This window comes from Onychostruthus taczanowskii, unplaced genomic scaffold, assembly GCF_017590055.1.
Source record: "Onychostruthus taczanowskii isolate IOZ18803 unplaced genomic scaffold, ASM1759005v1 scaffold64, whole genome shotgun sequence".
Classification (NCBI taxonomy): Eukaryota; Metazoa; Chordata; class Aves; order Passeriformes; family Passeridae; genus Onychostruthus; species Onychostruthus taczanowskii.
Genome location: NW_024504122.1, coordinates 4,968,598 through 4,980,473, shown reverse-complemented (window position 1 = coordinate 4,980,473; position 11,876 = coordinate 4,968,598). Strand labels below are relative to the sequence as shown.

At 60.8% G+C, this 11,876-nt stretch overlaps 2 protein-coding genes across 8 annotated transcripts; one reads left to right on the top strand and one right to left on the bottom strand.

The window, feature by feature from the left end:
- The first annotated feature begins 557 nt into the window (after positions 1 to 557).
- INPP5J (inositol polyphosphate-5-phosphatase J) lies at positions 558 to 8,507 on the top strand. Of its 3 annotated transcripts, none has more exons than XM_041420376.1 (13): positions 558 to 1,178; positions 1,962 to 2,072; positions 3,529 to 3,637; positions 4,196 to 4,312; positions 4,384 to 4,559; positions 4,639 to 4,722; positions 5,117 to 5,228; positions 5,610 to 5,719; positions 6,017 to 6,206; positions 6,411 to 6,548; positions 6,906 to 6,998; positions 7,222 to 7,326; positions 7,462 to 8,507. In XM_041420376.1, the coding sequence occupies exons 1-13, from the start codon at positions 571 to 573 to the stop codon at positions 8,080 to 8,082; spliced, it is 2,574 nt and encodes an 857-aa protein (XP_041276310.1). In that variant the 5' UTR covers positions 558 to 570; the 3' UTR covers positions 8,083 to 8,507. The 3 variants fall into 3 exon arrangements, with proteins under 3 accessions (XP_041276310.1, XP_041276313.1, XP_041276311.1); XM_041420379.1 differs by having other exon boundaries at positions 7,476 to 7,683; XM_041420377.1 differs by lacking the exon at positions 4,639 to 4,722.
- A 143-nt stretch (positions 8,508 to 8,650) lies between these two features.
- PLA2G3 (phospholipase A2 group III) lies at positions 8,651 to 11,574 on the bottom strand. 5 transcript variants are annotated; one of them, XM_041420382.1, is made up of 7 exons: positions 10,861 to 11,574; positions 10,655 to 10,787; positions 10,460 to 10,585; positions 9,885 to 10,345; positions 9,645 to 9,774; positions 9,411 to 9,545; positions 8,651 to 9,250 (listed from the first exon to the last, which is right to left on the bottom strand). In XM_041420382.1, the coding sequence occupies exons 1-7, from the start codon at positions 11,459 to 11,461 to the stop codon at positions 9,046 to 9,048; spliced, it is 1,791 nt and encodes a 596-aa protein (XP_041276316.1). In that variant the 5' UTR covers positions 11,462 to 11,574; the 3' UTR covers positions 8,651 to 9,045. The 5 variants fall into 5 exon arrangements, 4 of the variants coding, with proteins under 4 accessions (XP_041276316.1, XP_041276315.1, XP_041276314.1 ...); XM_041420381.1 differs by having other exon boundaries at positions 8,651 to 9,247; positions 10,451 to 10,585; positions 10,861 to 11,573; XM_041420380.1 differs by having other exon boundaries at positions 10,451 to 10,585; positions 10,861 to 11,572.
- Positions 11,575 to 11,876: the final 302 nt, after the last annotated feature.

The following is an 11,876-nucleotide window of genomic DNA, read 5'->3' as shown; positions in this document are numbered from 1 at the left end:
TATTCTTTCTTTTAGTTACTATTAATAAACTTTTCTTTATGCCCTTTTCACGTTTAAGCCTACTTTGCCTTCCTCCTAATCCTATGTCACAGCAGGAAATTAATAAGTACATTCTAATAAGTGCCCTGGCATTTAGCCAGCACTGAAACCCACCACACCAACTGTGCACAGATCAGCAGCACACAGACCAACAGCACCACACACACAGAGCAACACACAGAGACCAGGAACACCAACACTCACAGAGTAATACATACCAACAGCACCAACACACACAGAGCAACACACACAAACAACTACACATACACACAGAACACCATTGCACTGACCGACACAGAAACAACACATACTGACGACAGCAACACACACCCCAGCAACACACACCAACACATACATACCAACAGTGCATACCAACACACACACCCCCCCCACACACCCTGACCCTCACTGCCCATGAGCTCACCATCTCCTCAGGGCCAAGCAGGTGAATGACATCCTGAGCTGCATTGGGGGTGTTGTGAGCAGGCCACAGGAGGTCACGGGGGTTCCTATTCCGGTCTCCTCCCGCCGATGGACCTGGCCCGGCGCGGCAGCGCCGACCGGGGCTCGGCCTCCGGCGCAGGGTCTCGACCCGGCCCCCCGCGCGGCCCCGGGAGCGCGGCTCGCCTCCCGCCCGACGTTGGGGTTTCGGCGGCGCCTTTCATCGGTGGCGGCGTCCCGGGCGGCCGTAGGAGCTCCCGACCGGACGGGCACGGCTTCGGGCACGGCTGCTCGCGGCGCGCAGGAACCGAGGAGCGGCCCCAGGCCCAGACCCCGCCCGAGGGTCTCCCGCTGCCGGCCTTGCTGTCCCCCGGCCCGGGTAGTCCCCCGTCCCCGGCAGCGCCCGGCCGGGTTACATTACCCGCGCCGGCCCCGCCGGAGCGGCGGGAGATGCTGCCCAAAGCGGAGTCCAGCGACCACATCGCGGCCTGGGCGGGCCCCGCGGTGCCCCGCGCCCCCACGCTGCCCAAGGCCGTGTCCAGCGAGTTCCTCGCCGGCGGATGGGCGGGCCTGACCCCCCGAGCGGAGCCGGGCGAGCTGCCCGTCCTCGCCCGGCCCCTCGGTCGTCTCGGCCCCAGCGACGTCTGCGATCTGCTGCCGGACTGCCCGGGACGAGCCCCGGAGGACGGCGCGTTCCGGTGAGTGGGGCCGCGGGGCGCAGTGCCGTGGGAGCAGCAGCCGCTGTGCCCCTTCTTCCCGCTGTGGCGGATTCAGCAGGATTGGGGTGCGGGGCTGCAGGCAAGTTCCCGGCGGGGAGGATGTCTGGTGCCCACTGTTCGTGCGGGATATCGTGATAGAGACACCGACTGCGGAGTGAGTGCTACCTGCCCCGGCTGTCCCCGAGCACTGAGGCTAGCGTGGCGCAGCTCTTCTTCCCTATTGAATCGCCTCCCCTCTGACTGAGGCTCCTGTCACTACCAAAAGAGCCTGCGGGCCCTTCGCTGCTGCCCGTTGCGCAATGGCATTAATGTGTTCTGATGGATGTGGCTTTGCATTGGTGAAGGACACCGCTGCGGGGTTGCAGCACCGCTGTCACATGCGCTGCTCTGGCCTTTGTGGCTGGCAGGGGCTGGGAACTGAGATCCGGGTCTTTTTCCCCAGGAGCCTGAGCCTTCCTGGGGAAGGGGGGGAAGTGGTTTTCCAGAGACACCCTGTCTCACAGCCTGCCCGTGTCAGCCGTGTCAGAGGGCTCTTTGTGTTCGTTTCTAGAATTTCAGGTGCAGATCCTGGGAGATCTTGGAGGCAAGGATCTGTATGTCTCGTGGGAGTTAAGGACCTGGTGTATATGCCATGACTAAGCTTCAGCCTTGGCTACTTCTGTTGCCAGCAGAAAGCTTCCTTGGTGGATCTGGGGGCTGAACAGGGTTACAAGGAACCCCTCCAAGCCTTTGTATTAGCTGTTCTTCCTTTGTCCTTTCAAGCATCACAGTGGTCACCTGGAACGTAGGTACAGCCATGCCCCCAAATGATGTGACGTCCCTGCTGCACCTCAACACGGGCGAGACAAACGATGTGGACATGATCGCCATTGGGTAAGAAGATGAGGTGCAGCTCCTCCTTTTCCTTCCCCTCCCCCCTCTAGCAATCCTCTTTTTGAGGAATCCCCAAAGCCGTGGGGGACAAGGAATGGAAGAGCTGCAGCCCCAGCCTCCCTTGGGGCATGGGGAGTAGGGAGGGGTGTGTGTCACAAATGATAGCATGTCAGAAAAGGTGATGGAGAGTCAGCTCCTGGTAGAATGGGAGTGCTGAGAGGAACTGTAACCCTTGAGTACTGATTAGACTTGAATACTCATCGAGCCTGAGGTTGGCTATGCTGGACCAAGTTAGCCCTGCTCTTGCCGTGAGCTGTGACAGTCCTTGGGTCAGGTCTGTCAAAGCATTTGACTCACCTGGCCAAGTCCTCTGGGAGCATTCTCCTCCTATGTGCTTTTGTATGTGGTATGCAGGCATCAAGGGCATAGATCTCTTGTTCTCCCGAGGCTGGATTGGCTCCATCCCCCTGTTACACAGACCTGCTGACAGGGCAGTACCACAGCACTGTGGTGAGGCTGGTGAGGTGAGGGTGGTTGTCCCTTGAGGACTGCAGTGGTATGAATTCCTGCTAAAGCTAGGGATGTGCTGTCTTTGCACAGGGAGCAGGAAGCAGCCTCTGCCTATAGGTATGAGGTAGAAAAGCTGTATCTGCCTCCAGGACTGCCCCTGAGCTCCCAGCTGCAGGGGCATAGTGGTGTAAAGGCTGACACTGCTGGAGCTATGTTGGAGCCAGCCTCTCAGTCCCCTCGGCCTTGCAGGCCAGTGGAATGGGTCTGTGTGGGTGTTAGAGGTCAACCTGAGCTGGGTGAATGGGGTGAGGGGTGTAGCTGATAGTAAGAGACCTGCTGGGACCATGTTCTGGCCAGGGCAGGGTGTCCTGCTGCTCCTCACTTCCTGGCATCTCTGCCTGGCTGTGTCCTTCCTCTGACCTGTGTCTTTGTGCTCTAAGCACTCGATATTTTTGGGCAAGAAATTTCCTGATTGTGGTGTTCTCTGTGGACGTTTTTCCTTCTCTTCCTTAATTGCCGAGCTGGGAGAAGCACTGTTAGCTTTCTGGTTGCTGCTGCTCTGAGCTACGCAGCTCGAATAGATTTGGACACCTTGTGCTGTTGGGACATGACTTCTCTGTAGAGACTGAAAGGCCCCGTAAGCCCCTCTTACACACCGAGATGGGCTTTAGGCTTCTGCTCAACCCTGTGCAGCTTAATTGCTTCTGCTTTAGAAAGGGCCAAAGCCTCCTGCATTCAGGGCCACTTGTGCCTCCTGCCGCCACATGGCCCAGAATCACTGGAGCAAGGACATGGCTGGTTTGTGCTCCAAAATCAATGTCTTCCCTTGAACTGCCCTTCCCACCCTCTCCTGCTGCCCAGCATTGTGCTTCTCTCCCAGATTCTCACTAACTGGGATACAGTTGGTTTCCTGGTGTGGCTGAAGGACCTGTACATTTCCTCTCAGGCTGCAGGAGGTAAACTCCAAGATAAACAAGCGCTTGAAGGATGCCCTCTTCACAGATCAGTGGAGTGAACTCTTCATGGATGTGCTGAGCCCCTTCCACTTCATCCTGGTAAGGAGTCCTGAAGGGGTTGGCTGCTGGTGTTCTCTCTGCCTGCCAGGCAGGTGGGACACAGGAATAGAAAGCTGGGATGGAGGTGCAGTGGGAGAGCTGGCTGAAGGGACAGCCTGCAGCCATCCAGGCAGCAGGGACCGCTACTGCATCTCGCCCAGCTGGGTGGCTTGTGCCACCCAGCTGCCTTTCCTGTGCTTATGCTTCCCCTCTGGTGCTTTGGGGTGACATTGAACCAGGGTGAGGAGGTGAATGTGGGAACTGGCCGGTGCTGCTGGCAACAGCCTGCGAGACTCGGGGCAGGCTCAGCTCTCCCAGACAGGTTCAGCTCATGAAGGCATTTGTGTCAGAGCATATGTAAGCCCAGCATCACTGAGGCTCAGGTTTGGCTGTCAGTGCTCAGGAGGGTACGCACAGATCTCTGAACCAAATGTGCTGTTAGTCATCTGTGGGATGCAGTGGCACACAAAGGGTGGAGGTGCTGCCCCATGGCCTGGAATGGGGGGAGTTGTCCCCAGGCTCTCTACCATCCTACTCCAGCCCTTGCTCCAATTCCAGGTCAGCACAGTGCGGATGCAAGGTGTGATCCTGCTGGTGTTTGCCAAGTACTACCACCTGCCCTTCCTTCAGGACATCCAGACAGACTGCACCAGGACAGGGCTGGGGGGATACTGGGTGAGTGTGGCCCTGGGGGGATACTGCAAGGGGCTGGCTTCTCAAGGCGTCATGGGATCTTCTTGGTGCAGGGCAACAAGGGTGGGGTGAGTGTTCGTCTCTCCATCTTCGGCCACATGGTCTGCTTCCTGAACTGCCACCTGCCAGCACACCTGGAGAAGGCAGAGCAGCGCAAGGAGGACTTTGCCACCATACTGCACATGCAGCAGTTTGAGGGGCCCGTGGCCAACGGCATCCTGGACCATGAGTGCGTACCCCACCACTTTGCTTCCCAGTCTGGGCTCTAGTGCCAGTCCCAGTCCTTGACCACCTTCATGTGGGGTCAGGGGTCTCCCCTGCATCCCAGCACAGCTTGGAGATCAGGTCTTGCCTGCAGAGCTGGCCCAGCATGGACTACTCAGCATGGTGGGGTAGGTGTTTATAGAGGGGTCTTGGTCTCACCACATTCAGGGCTGGTACAATTCCTGCCTTACTAGCGCTGTTGGGGTTTGGGACCAGTCAGAGGGGCCAGCTCTGTCCCTCTGTCCCTGTGGCTTTGTGATCTCAATCCAATGGGTGCCTCACTGTGGAAATTTCCACCCTTGGTTTCAGCTTGGGGAAGTCTGGCCCATGGCTAATGGTCTTACCTGCAGAATCCTGGCAGCTGGCCAGGCTGCTGGCTGAGCAGTGGCTTGTGCCAGTGTTCCCAAGAGCACCTGTGCTGTGGGCTAAGGCTGCCCCCAGGCTGGGGCCATCTTAGTCCTGCTGTCCCTGCCTCTGATAGCCTCAGCCCTTTCAGCCCATTGCCCTTGCTACCATCCACAGCCTCGTGTTCTGGTTTGGGGACCTGAATTTCCGCATCGAGAGCCTGGACATCTGTTTTGTGAAGTATGCCATTGACAGCAATGTCCTGAGCCAGCTCTGGGAGAAGGATCAGGTGAGGGGTGGGTGTGCTGCCAGCCTACACTGGACCCCTAGCAGTCAAGGACTCTCCCCAAAACTGCCCATGCAACTGTGGGACAGGGCATGTCCTCTTGCATCTGGTAGGACACAAAGGGCCCTGGCTCTCTTGTCTCTGGGGGAGGGACAGCAGAATCCCAGGTCAGTCTGGATGGAGCTGGGCACACTTCCTTCATGAGTGTGTGAAGATCTGAGGCACTGAGTCTACAGACTAGCTGCTGGCATAGATGGACAAACCCTGAGAGCTGTAGGAGCTGGCAGGAATGGGACTGGGATGTCAGTGTGTGAGGGTGGGGAGATCTTGGCAGGATTTCTGGAGGGGTCTGGCTATGGGGGTTGCTGTGCTCCTTCCCCACAGCTGAACATTGCCAAAAGCACGTGGCCTGTTCTCAGAGGCTTCCAGGAGGGACCCCTGAACTTCCCACCCACTTTCAAGTTTGATGTGGGCACCAACAAGTATGACAGCAGGTAGGAGAGGAGAGCTGGGCATGAGGTGGGGCTGAGAGATGCAGGAGCTGTGGGGCTCATAGCCAGTGCAGGTGCTGGTGTGAATGGGTGGGGAGAGCAGCCATGTTGGGGCGGGCACAGGCTGGACTGTGATGTGATGGCAGTGCTGGTGCCAGCACAGGTCTGTCCCTGCAGCTGTGCTGAGTGCCAAGATGAGCCACATCCTCTGCTCACAAGTGCCTTAGTGCCAGGGGGAGGCAGTTTGGGGCAGAGCCCACTGCCCCTGCCAGGCAAGACATGCCCCTCTGTGCCCTGCAGTGCCAAGAAGCGAAAACCTGCCTGGACTGACCGCATCCTGTGGAAGATAAAACCTCCCAGCAAGGGGTTGGGCACAGGCGGGCACCGGCCCAGCCAGGGTGTGCTGTCAGTGAGCCAGCTGTGCTACTGCAGTCACATGGAATACACCGTCAGTGACCACAAGCCAGTAGCTGCCATCTTTGCCGTGCAGGTGAGCACTGTCCAGGGCTGCTGGGAACACAGGCAGGAGCTGCAGGGGCAGAATGTCCAGCCTTGTGTGTGGGGAGCTTCGGATTGGTGAGCTCAGCTGCCTTGCCTCTTACTGGGGGCTGCTGTGGGTGTATGCATGGGGTCCCTATGCAGCAGAGGCAGCTCTTTGCCATGCCCTTTCTCACCACATACCTGTCTCTGACAGTTTGCTTCTAAGGTGGACAAGCCCCTGGTTGAGATTTATGTGGCTGACGAGTGGAGCAGGCCTGAGCAGGCAGTTGTCAGGTACAAGATGGCTGTTGGCTTCCACCGGAGCTCCTGGGACTGGATAGGACTCTACCGGGTAGGGGCTTGGGGGCTGCTGTGGCTGGAGGGAGTGGGGAGCACTGCACAGCACTGCGGGGTCCCTTCTGAGCTACTCCCCACCAGCGAACATGGTGAGGGCATGGAGCTGTGCCCTCCCTTCCCCTGGCATCATGATGTGGTCCTGCTTCAGGAGGCTCTGGTCCAGCAGTTCCTTCTTCCCCCTGCTCTGTGGGCTCCACATGGCCCCAGGGCACACCTGCAGGGGGGTGCAAGGCAGCTTTGGGTCACCCTGTGTGAGCAGAACAGGCTGAGCACCAGGAGACTGAAGAGTGACTGTGCTGAGTGGGGCTCACATTGTCCCACTCACTTGTATTGTCCCATGTATTGTGCACAGGTGGGGTTTCGGCACCCTAAAGACTATGTGTCCTATGTCTGGGCCAGGAGCGATGATGGGGAGCGCTGCCTGGAGAAGCAGCTGTGTGCACAGGTGAGCTGGGGCCAGCCCTGCTGTCTTGCTGGCCCTTCTGCCCCATAGAGGGAGGACAATCGCCCCTTTGTGCCCCTGGATGGGGGAGGCAGGCACTTCATTCTTGCTTTTGCTGAGTATGGGGCAGGCTCATGGTATGGGCAGCAGAGATTTGTGCTTTTGGCTGGGGTTGGAGGTGGCAGGGGGAGCACCCCTGTGCCCATCAGGTGTCTCTGGGCTGCAGGTGATGTTCTCTGAGGAAGCACTGCCCAAGGGGAACGGCGAATACATCCTTGGATACTACAGCAACATCTCCAGTAGCATCGCTGGTGTGACTGAGCCCTTCCAGGTGAGCACAGCCAAGAGGTGTGGGGGGATGGATATGGTGGGGGGCGGGGTTGTCTCTGGATGGGGGAGGCCAGCTGGTGTGGTACCCAACAGTCCCCTGTGAGGGTCAGCTAGCAGTGCTGATGCAGGGGTGCAGATTTCCCTACCCAGGTCAGAGGAGGGCAGCAGCTCTACAGACAGCTCAGGCAGCAGCTCAGAAGAGGATGACAGTACACTTGTCCTCCTGGCTCCCAAATCCCGTAGTCCCAGCCCGGGCAAGATGAAACGTCACCGGAGCCGAAGCCCCAGCCTGGCCAAGTTCCAGGGCCTCATCCTGCGGCCATCAAGCCGGGACAGGGGTACAAGCCGCAGTCCCTCACCCCAGAGCCGTTGCAGCCTCCCCAGGAATATCCCCACCATTCATCTGCCCCATGAGGAGCCGGGGCACCGTGAAGTCAAGAGTAAGGAGCTGGGAGAGGCAGCTGAGAGCCCAGACAGCAGCTCATTCTACCAGACTGTGCAGGAGCAAAGTGGCCTCCGGCGTGTCTCTGCTGACAGCTCCCTGGCCAGGGCTGACCCCCGGAACATGGGCCTGCTGCCTGCACTGCGCCTGGAGACGATTGACCAGGCCCTGGGCCGGCAGCGGGAGAGTGCAGACCAGGGCTATTATCCTTGCCGAAGAATGAGCCCCACCAGCCCCCCAGGCTGCGGCCCGTCCCCAAAGGAGGGGCACAGCCCCCAGGAGCTGGACAGACATAGCTGTGCCATGGGCCGCTGATGCAGTGGCTCCCTTCCTCCTCCCCGTAGCGCGCTTGCTGTGTGCTTTCCTCTGCCACTTCCCTGCTGAGACACTCCCTCCGTTATTTATTGCAGTGACTCCTCACCCCTGTTGTGTGCCTGGCAAGTAGAGGCCCCCCTTTGCTGCTCCCCCATACAGGGGAGCATGGGCAAAACTGGTCTCATGTGGTTTGGGGAACCTCTCATGAATTTCCAAGTGCAGGACTCTTGTCCCATGGGAGGAGTGCTGGCCTCACACTTGAGGTGGCTCAAAAGGCCAGGGCAGGGCTCTGGCAGGAATGGTGACAGGCACAGAGCAAGGACTCCCACAGGGTACCCTGGAGATCAAAGCTTGCTCCTTCCCTGCTCTGCCACTGTGCCTCAGCCTGAACATAGTGCAAGTGACAAAATAAATGATCCTGCCCACCCCAGCTGCACTGTGCTCACTGCTGGGGGCAGCATCAGCCCTGGGGTGGGGACCACAGTGTCAAGAGGGGACAGCAGGCTCAACTCTTGTACCATACACGGTGCTCTGACTAGCCACCCTTTATTTTTTCTGCTGCTTTCAGGTACTGACCCCACCCCTCCTACCCTGCCTGGGCAGGATTACACCTCACTGCTCAGGCCCTCCAGCTGAAGGGTCACCAATCTAGGGGTGGGGTGTCCTGCCACCCCCCCTGCCCCAGAGCACACCAGGGAAGGACAATGGATTTTCTCTTTCCTGAGCCCTCCTATTTCTTTCCCCTTGCTTTTGATACTCATGGATGGCAGCCACAGCTCCTTGAGAAGCTTCTCAGTCCCTCTGCCTGCTCTGGCTGTGGTCCCCAGCTCCATGCTGTCATGCCAACAGCCATGCTCAGTGCCATCCTTTGACTTGAGGACCAGACCCCAAGCAGCTCCCAGCTGCAGCTGCTGTGCAGCACATCTTTCTCCCCTTCCTCCCCAAGACAACACCACTTGGGTGTCATCGAAGCACTGTGTGGGGCCAAGCTGGTGTCTGCTCTACAACCAGATGCTGGCACTGCTCACAGGGGGTCTCTCCCACGGCATGTGTCTTCCAGTGTGGATGCTTGGCCTTGGAGCTCACACGCAGAGGGCCACTGCGTCTTAGAATCTTTTTGAGCCGCTGTGCAGGTACAAGCACAGCCCTGGTCACCATGGTACAGCTGCTGGAAAAGCAAAGCTGTGAGCATCACTGTAACCCTGCAGCACCAACATCTGCTGCCCCTGCCCTGCAGCCTGGCTGTGGCACAGCAGAGTAGGGGCCAACGCTTGCACTACTGCTTTCCTGCCCCACCCAGGCCCTGGCCTCTTGACCTCCCCACTTACCTGTGCTGTGACCCCTTGCCTGGGCTGCAGGCAGCAGGCAGCTCCAGCACAAAGCAGTCCATGGTGATGCGGTCAACCAGGACAGCCAAGTCCGTGTCACTACAGTCCCTTGCCCTGTGGAGGCACCGTGCCAGTCTGCAGGCACAGGAGGGCACGTGTCACCAGGTGCTGGCCAGGGCAGGCATCCCACCTCCTCTGTATGCACATAGTGCCCTTTTCCTCCTGGACTCACACCTGCGCGTGCAGTTGCAGTGGAAGAGTGTCCGGCTGTCCACGTTGTGCAGCTGGTACCTCACCTCATGGGGAGCAATCTGGTGCTCACACTTACCCAGGTGCTTGTTGCACCTGCACCCCCTGCCCAGGCCTGAGGAGAGCGGGGAGGTAATGGACACCCCCAGCGCATGACCCCCCCAGCCTGAGGCCTTGGGCCACCCCAGCTGTGGTGTGCACACGCTGCCCACAGTACCGGCTCACCCTGCTGCCTGCGCCCCTTCACTGCCGGCATGGGGGTGGCTCCACACTGTGCTGTGGCTGGGCTTGGTCCAAGGCTGCCATACCAAGGACGTGCTGAGATTCCAGCTCCTTGCTCTGCTCCAACCAAATCCCGTCCTGACACTGTCGATGCTGTTGCATGGCCAGGCTCTAGCCGCCACTGCACTGCTGGGTGCCTGGTTGTGAGCTCAGCCTTGTCCCTGGCCGAGGCAGGGGTACCTGGGACCTGTGGCTGCTGGGCTGTCTTAGGTCTCCGTGCCTGGCGGCGCCCAGACTTTACCCTCAGTTCCTGTCGAAACCGCTTACGCCCTGTTCTAGAGAAATTCCTTCCCTTGCCCGGGGGCTGCACAGTGGGGCTGCCCCTCTCCTCCGATGGTAGGCTGGGGTGGTACTGATTCTGCTGCACCATCCTGGCCAGAGGCACTACTCCATAACGCTCACACCTGGGGACACCACATACTGTGAGGTCCTGCACACCAACCCAGCCAGTGCCCGAGGAGGCAGCCGGGCAGGAAACGCTGAGGGCCGGGGCACCCCCAGGAGCTCACCCGCCCCACCAGTGCCACTGGATGCACTCCTCGCTCTCTTCCAGCACAAAGCACGGCACCTCCAACAGGTTGAAGAATGTGACGCCGATGATGTTGGAGACGGTGTCGTTGATGGAGAGCAGGCATCGCCGGAACCTGCGGGCAGGGGACCGGTGAGGAGGGCGGGCTCCCCAAGCCCCCCGTTTCCTCACGCCCCGGGCTCACCTGGCGTCGCAATCGCAGTGGGACACGGTGTGCAGGCGATAGTTGCGGATACCGTAGTTGAACTGCAGCGCCGTGATCTGCGCCCAGCACTGGTCGTGCTCCCGACAGCACCGGTCGGGGCCGCGGAAGAGTCCTGCGGAGGCGCCGATGAGCGCGGTCCCGCGGAGGGAGACCGGGTGCTCCCGCCGCCCCCCGCCGCTCCGTACCCAGCTCGCTCCAGTTCCCCGCCGAGTTCCCCGCGCCGCACCACAGCGTTCCCGGCAGCGTCCAGCCCCGGCGGCGGCGGCGGCCTTGCGGTCCCGGCGGCACGGGGTCGGTGCAGGCGGCACGACGCCGCCACAGCGCGGACAGGGCCCGGCGCAGCGCGGTCCCGGGCGCGGCAGGCGGGCGATGCGCGCAGGCGGCACGGAAGGCGCGGGCGAGGCGCGGATCGCGGCGGACCCAGCAGGCGCGGAGGCGGCCGGGGGCAGCCCAGATGCTCTCGACCAGCGCGGGTCCGGTGGCGGTGCCGGCGCTCAGGAACGCCACGTACCGCGCGCCGCCCGCGCCCGCCGCCTCCCGCGCGCACACAGCCCCGCCGAGCCAGGCGCGCGCGCACGCGCAGAGCGCCGCACAGGCCAGAACCGCGCGCACCCACATCCCGCGCCCCGCCCCGCCCCCCCCCACGGCGCCCGGCTTTAACCCCGCGCCCGACGGCGAGCACAGCGCTGATTGGCCCGCGCCGCGCAGGCCCCGCCCTGCCCGCCCCGCCCCGCCCGGGGGTAGAGCGGCGGGATGCAGCCGGGGTCCCCAGCCCTGGCTCAGCATCCCGGGTACCACCCCCCTCTAGGGCACCCGCCATTTCCGGGCACCCCCCCATCCCGGGCACCCCCTGCTACACGCACCCCACCCCACGCGCTCTCTCCCTGGGCACTCACGAGTGCGCTCTCACGTGCACGCCTCTGGATGCAGGTGTGTGTGCAGGTGTGCACAGGTGCCTGCACACTCGCTTTGAGCACACATGTGCACACGTATGTGAGTGTATGCCCCTGTGCCGTGCGTGCCCATGTGTGTGTCCCGCACAGGCTGTAGCCATGTCACAGCTCAAGTGTCCACTGTGTGCAGTCAGGACACTGAGCACTGTCCTGTCCAGCCCCTGCAGAAGCTGCCCATGGCCCAGAATGAGACCTGTCTGAGAGCTGAGGATCCCTGAGGATGGAGCCACCACACCCCCCAGGGCAAC

Excerpts from the sequence above, each read along its gene's own strand:
- INPP5J (XM_041420376.1), top strand. The coding sequence starts at position 571 with ATGGACCTGGCCCGGCGCGGCAGCGCCGACCGGGGCTCGGCCTCCGGC. Across the intron at positions 3,638-4,195 it reads GCCCCTTCCACTTCATCCTG|GTCAGCACAGTGCGGATGCA; the intron begins GTAAGGAGTCCT and ends CTCCAATTCCAG. Across the intron at positions 5,720-6,016 it reads ACCAACAAGTATGACAGCAG|TGCCAAGAAGCGAAAACCTG; the intron begins GTAGGAGAGGAG and ends TGTGCCCTGCAG.
- PLA2G3 (XM_041420380.1), bottom strand. The coding sequence starts at position 11,461 with ATGCTGAGCCAGGGCTGGGGACCCCGGCTGCATCCCGCCGCTCTACCC. Across the intron at positions 10,788-10,860 it reads GGGGAACTGGAGCGAGCTGG|GACTCTTCCGCGGCCCCGAC; the intron begins GTACGGAGCGGC and ends GCGCCTCCGCAG. Across the intron at positions 10,586-10,654 it reads CACTGCGATTGCGACGCCAG|GTTCCGGCGATGCCTGCTCT; the intron begins GTGAGCCCGGGG and ends CCCTGCCCGCAG.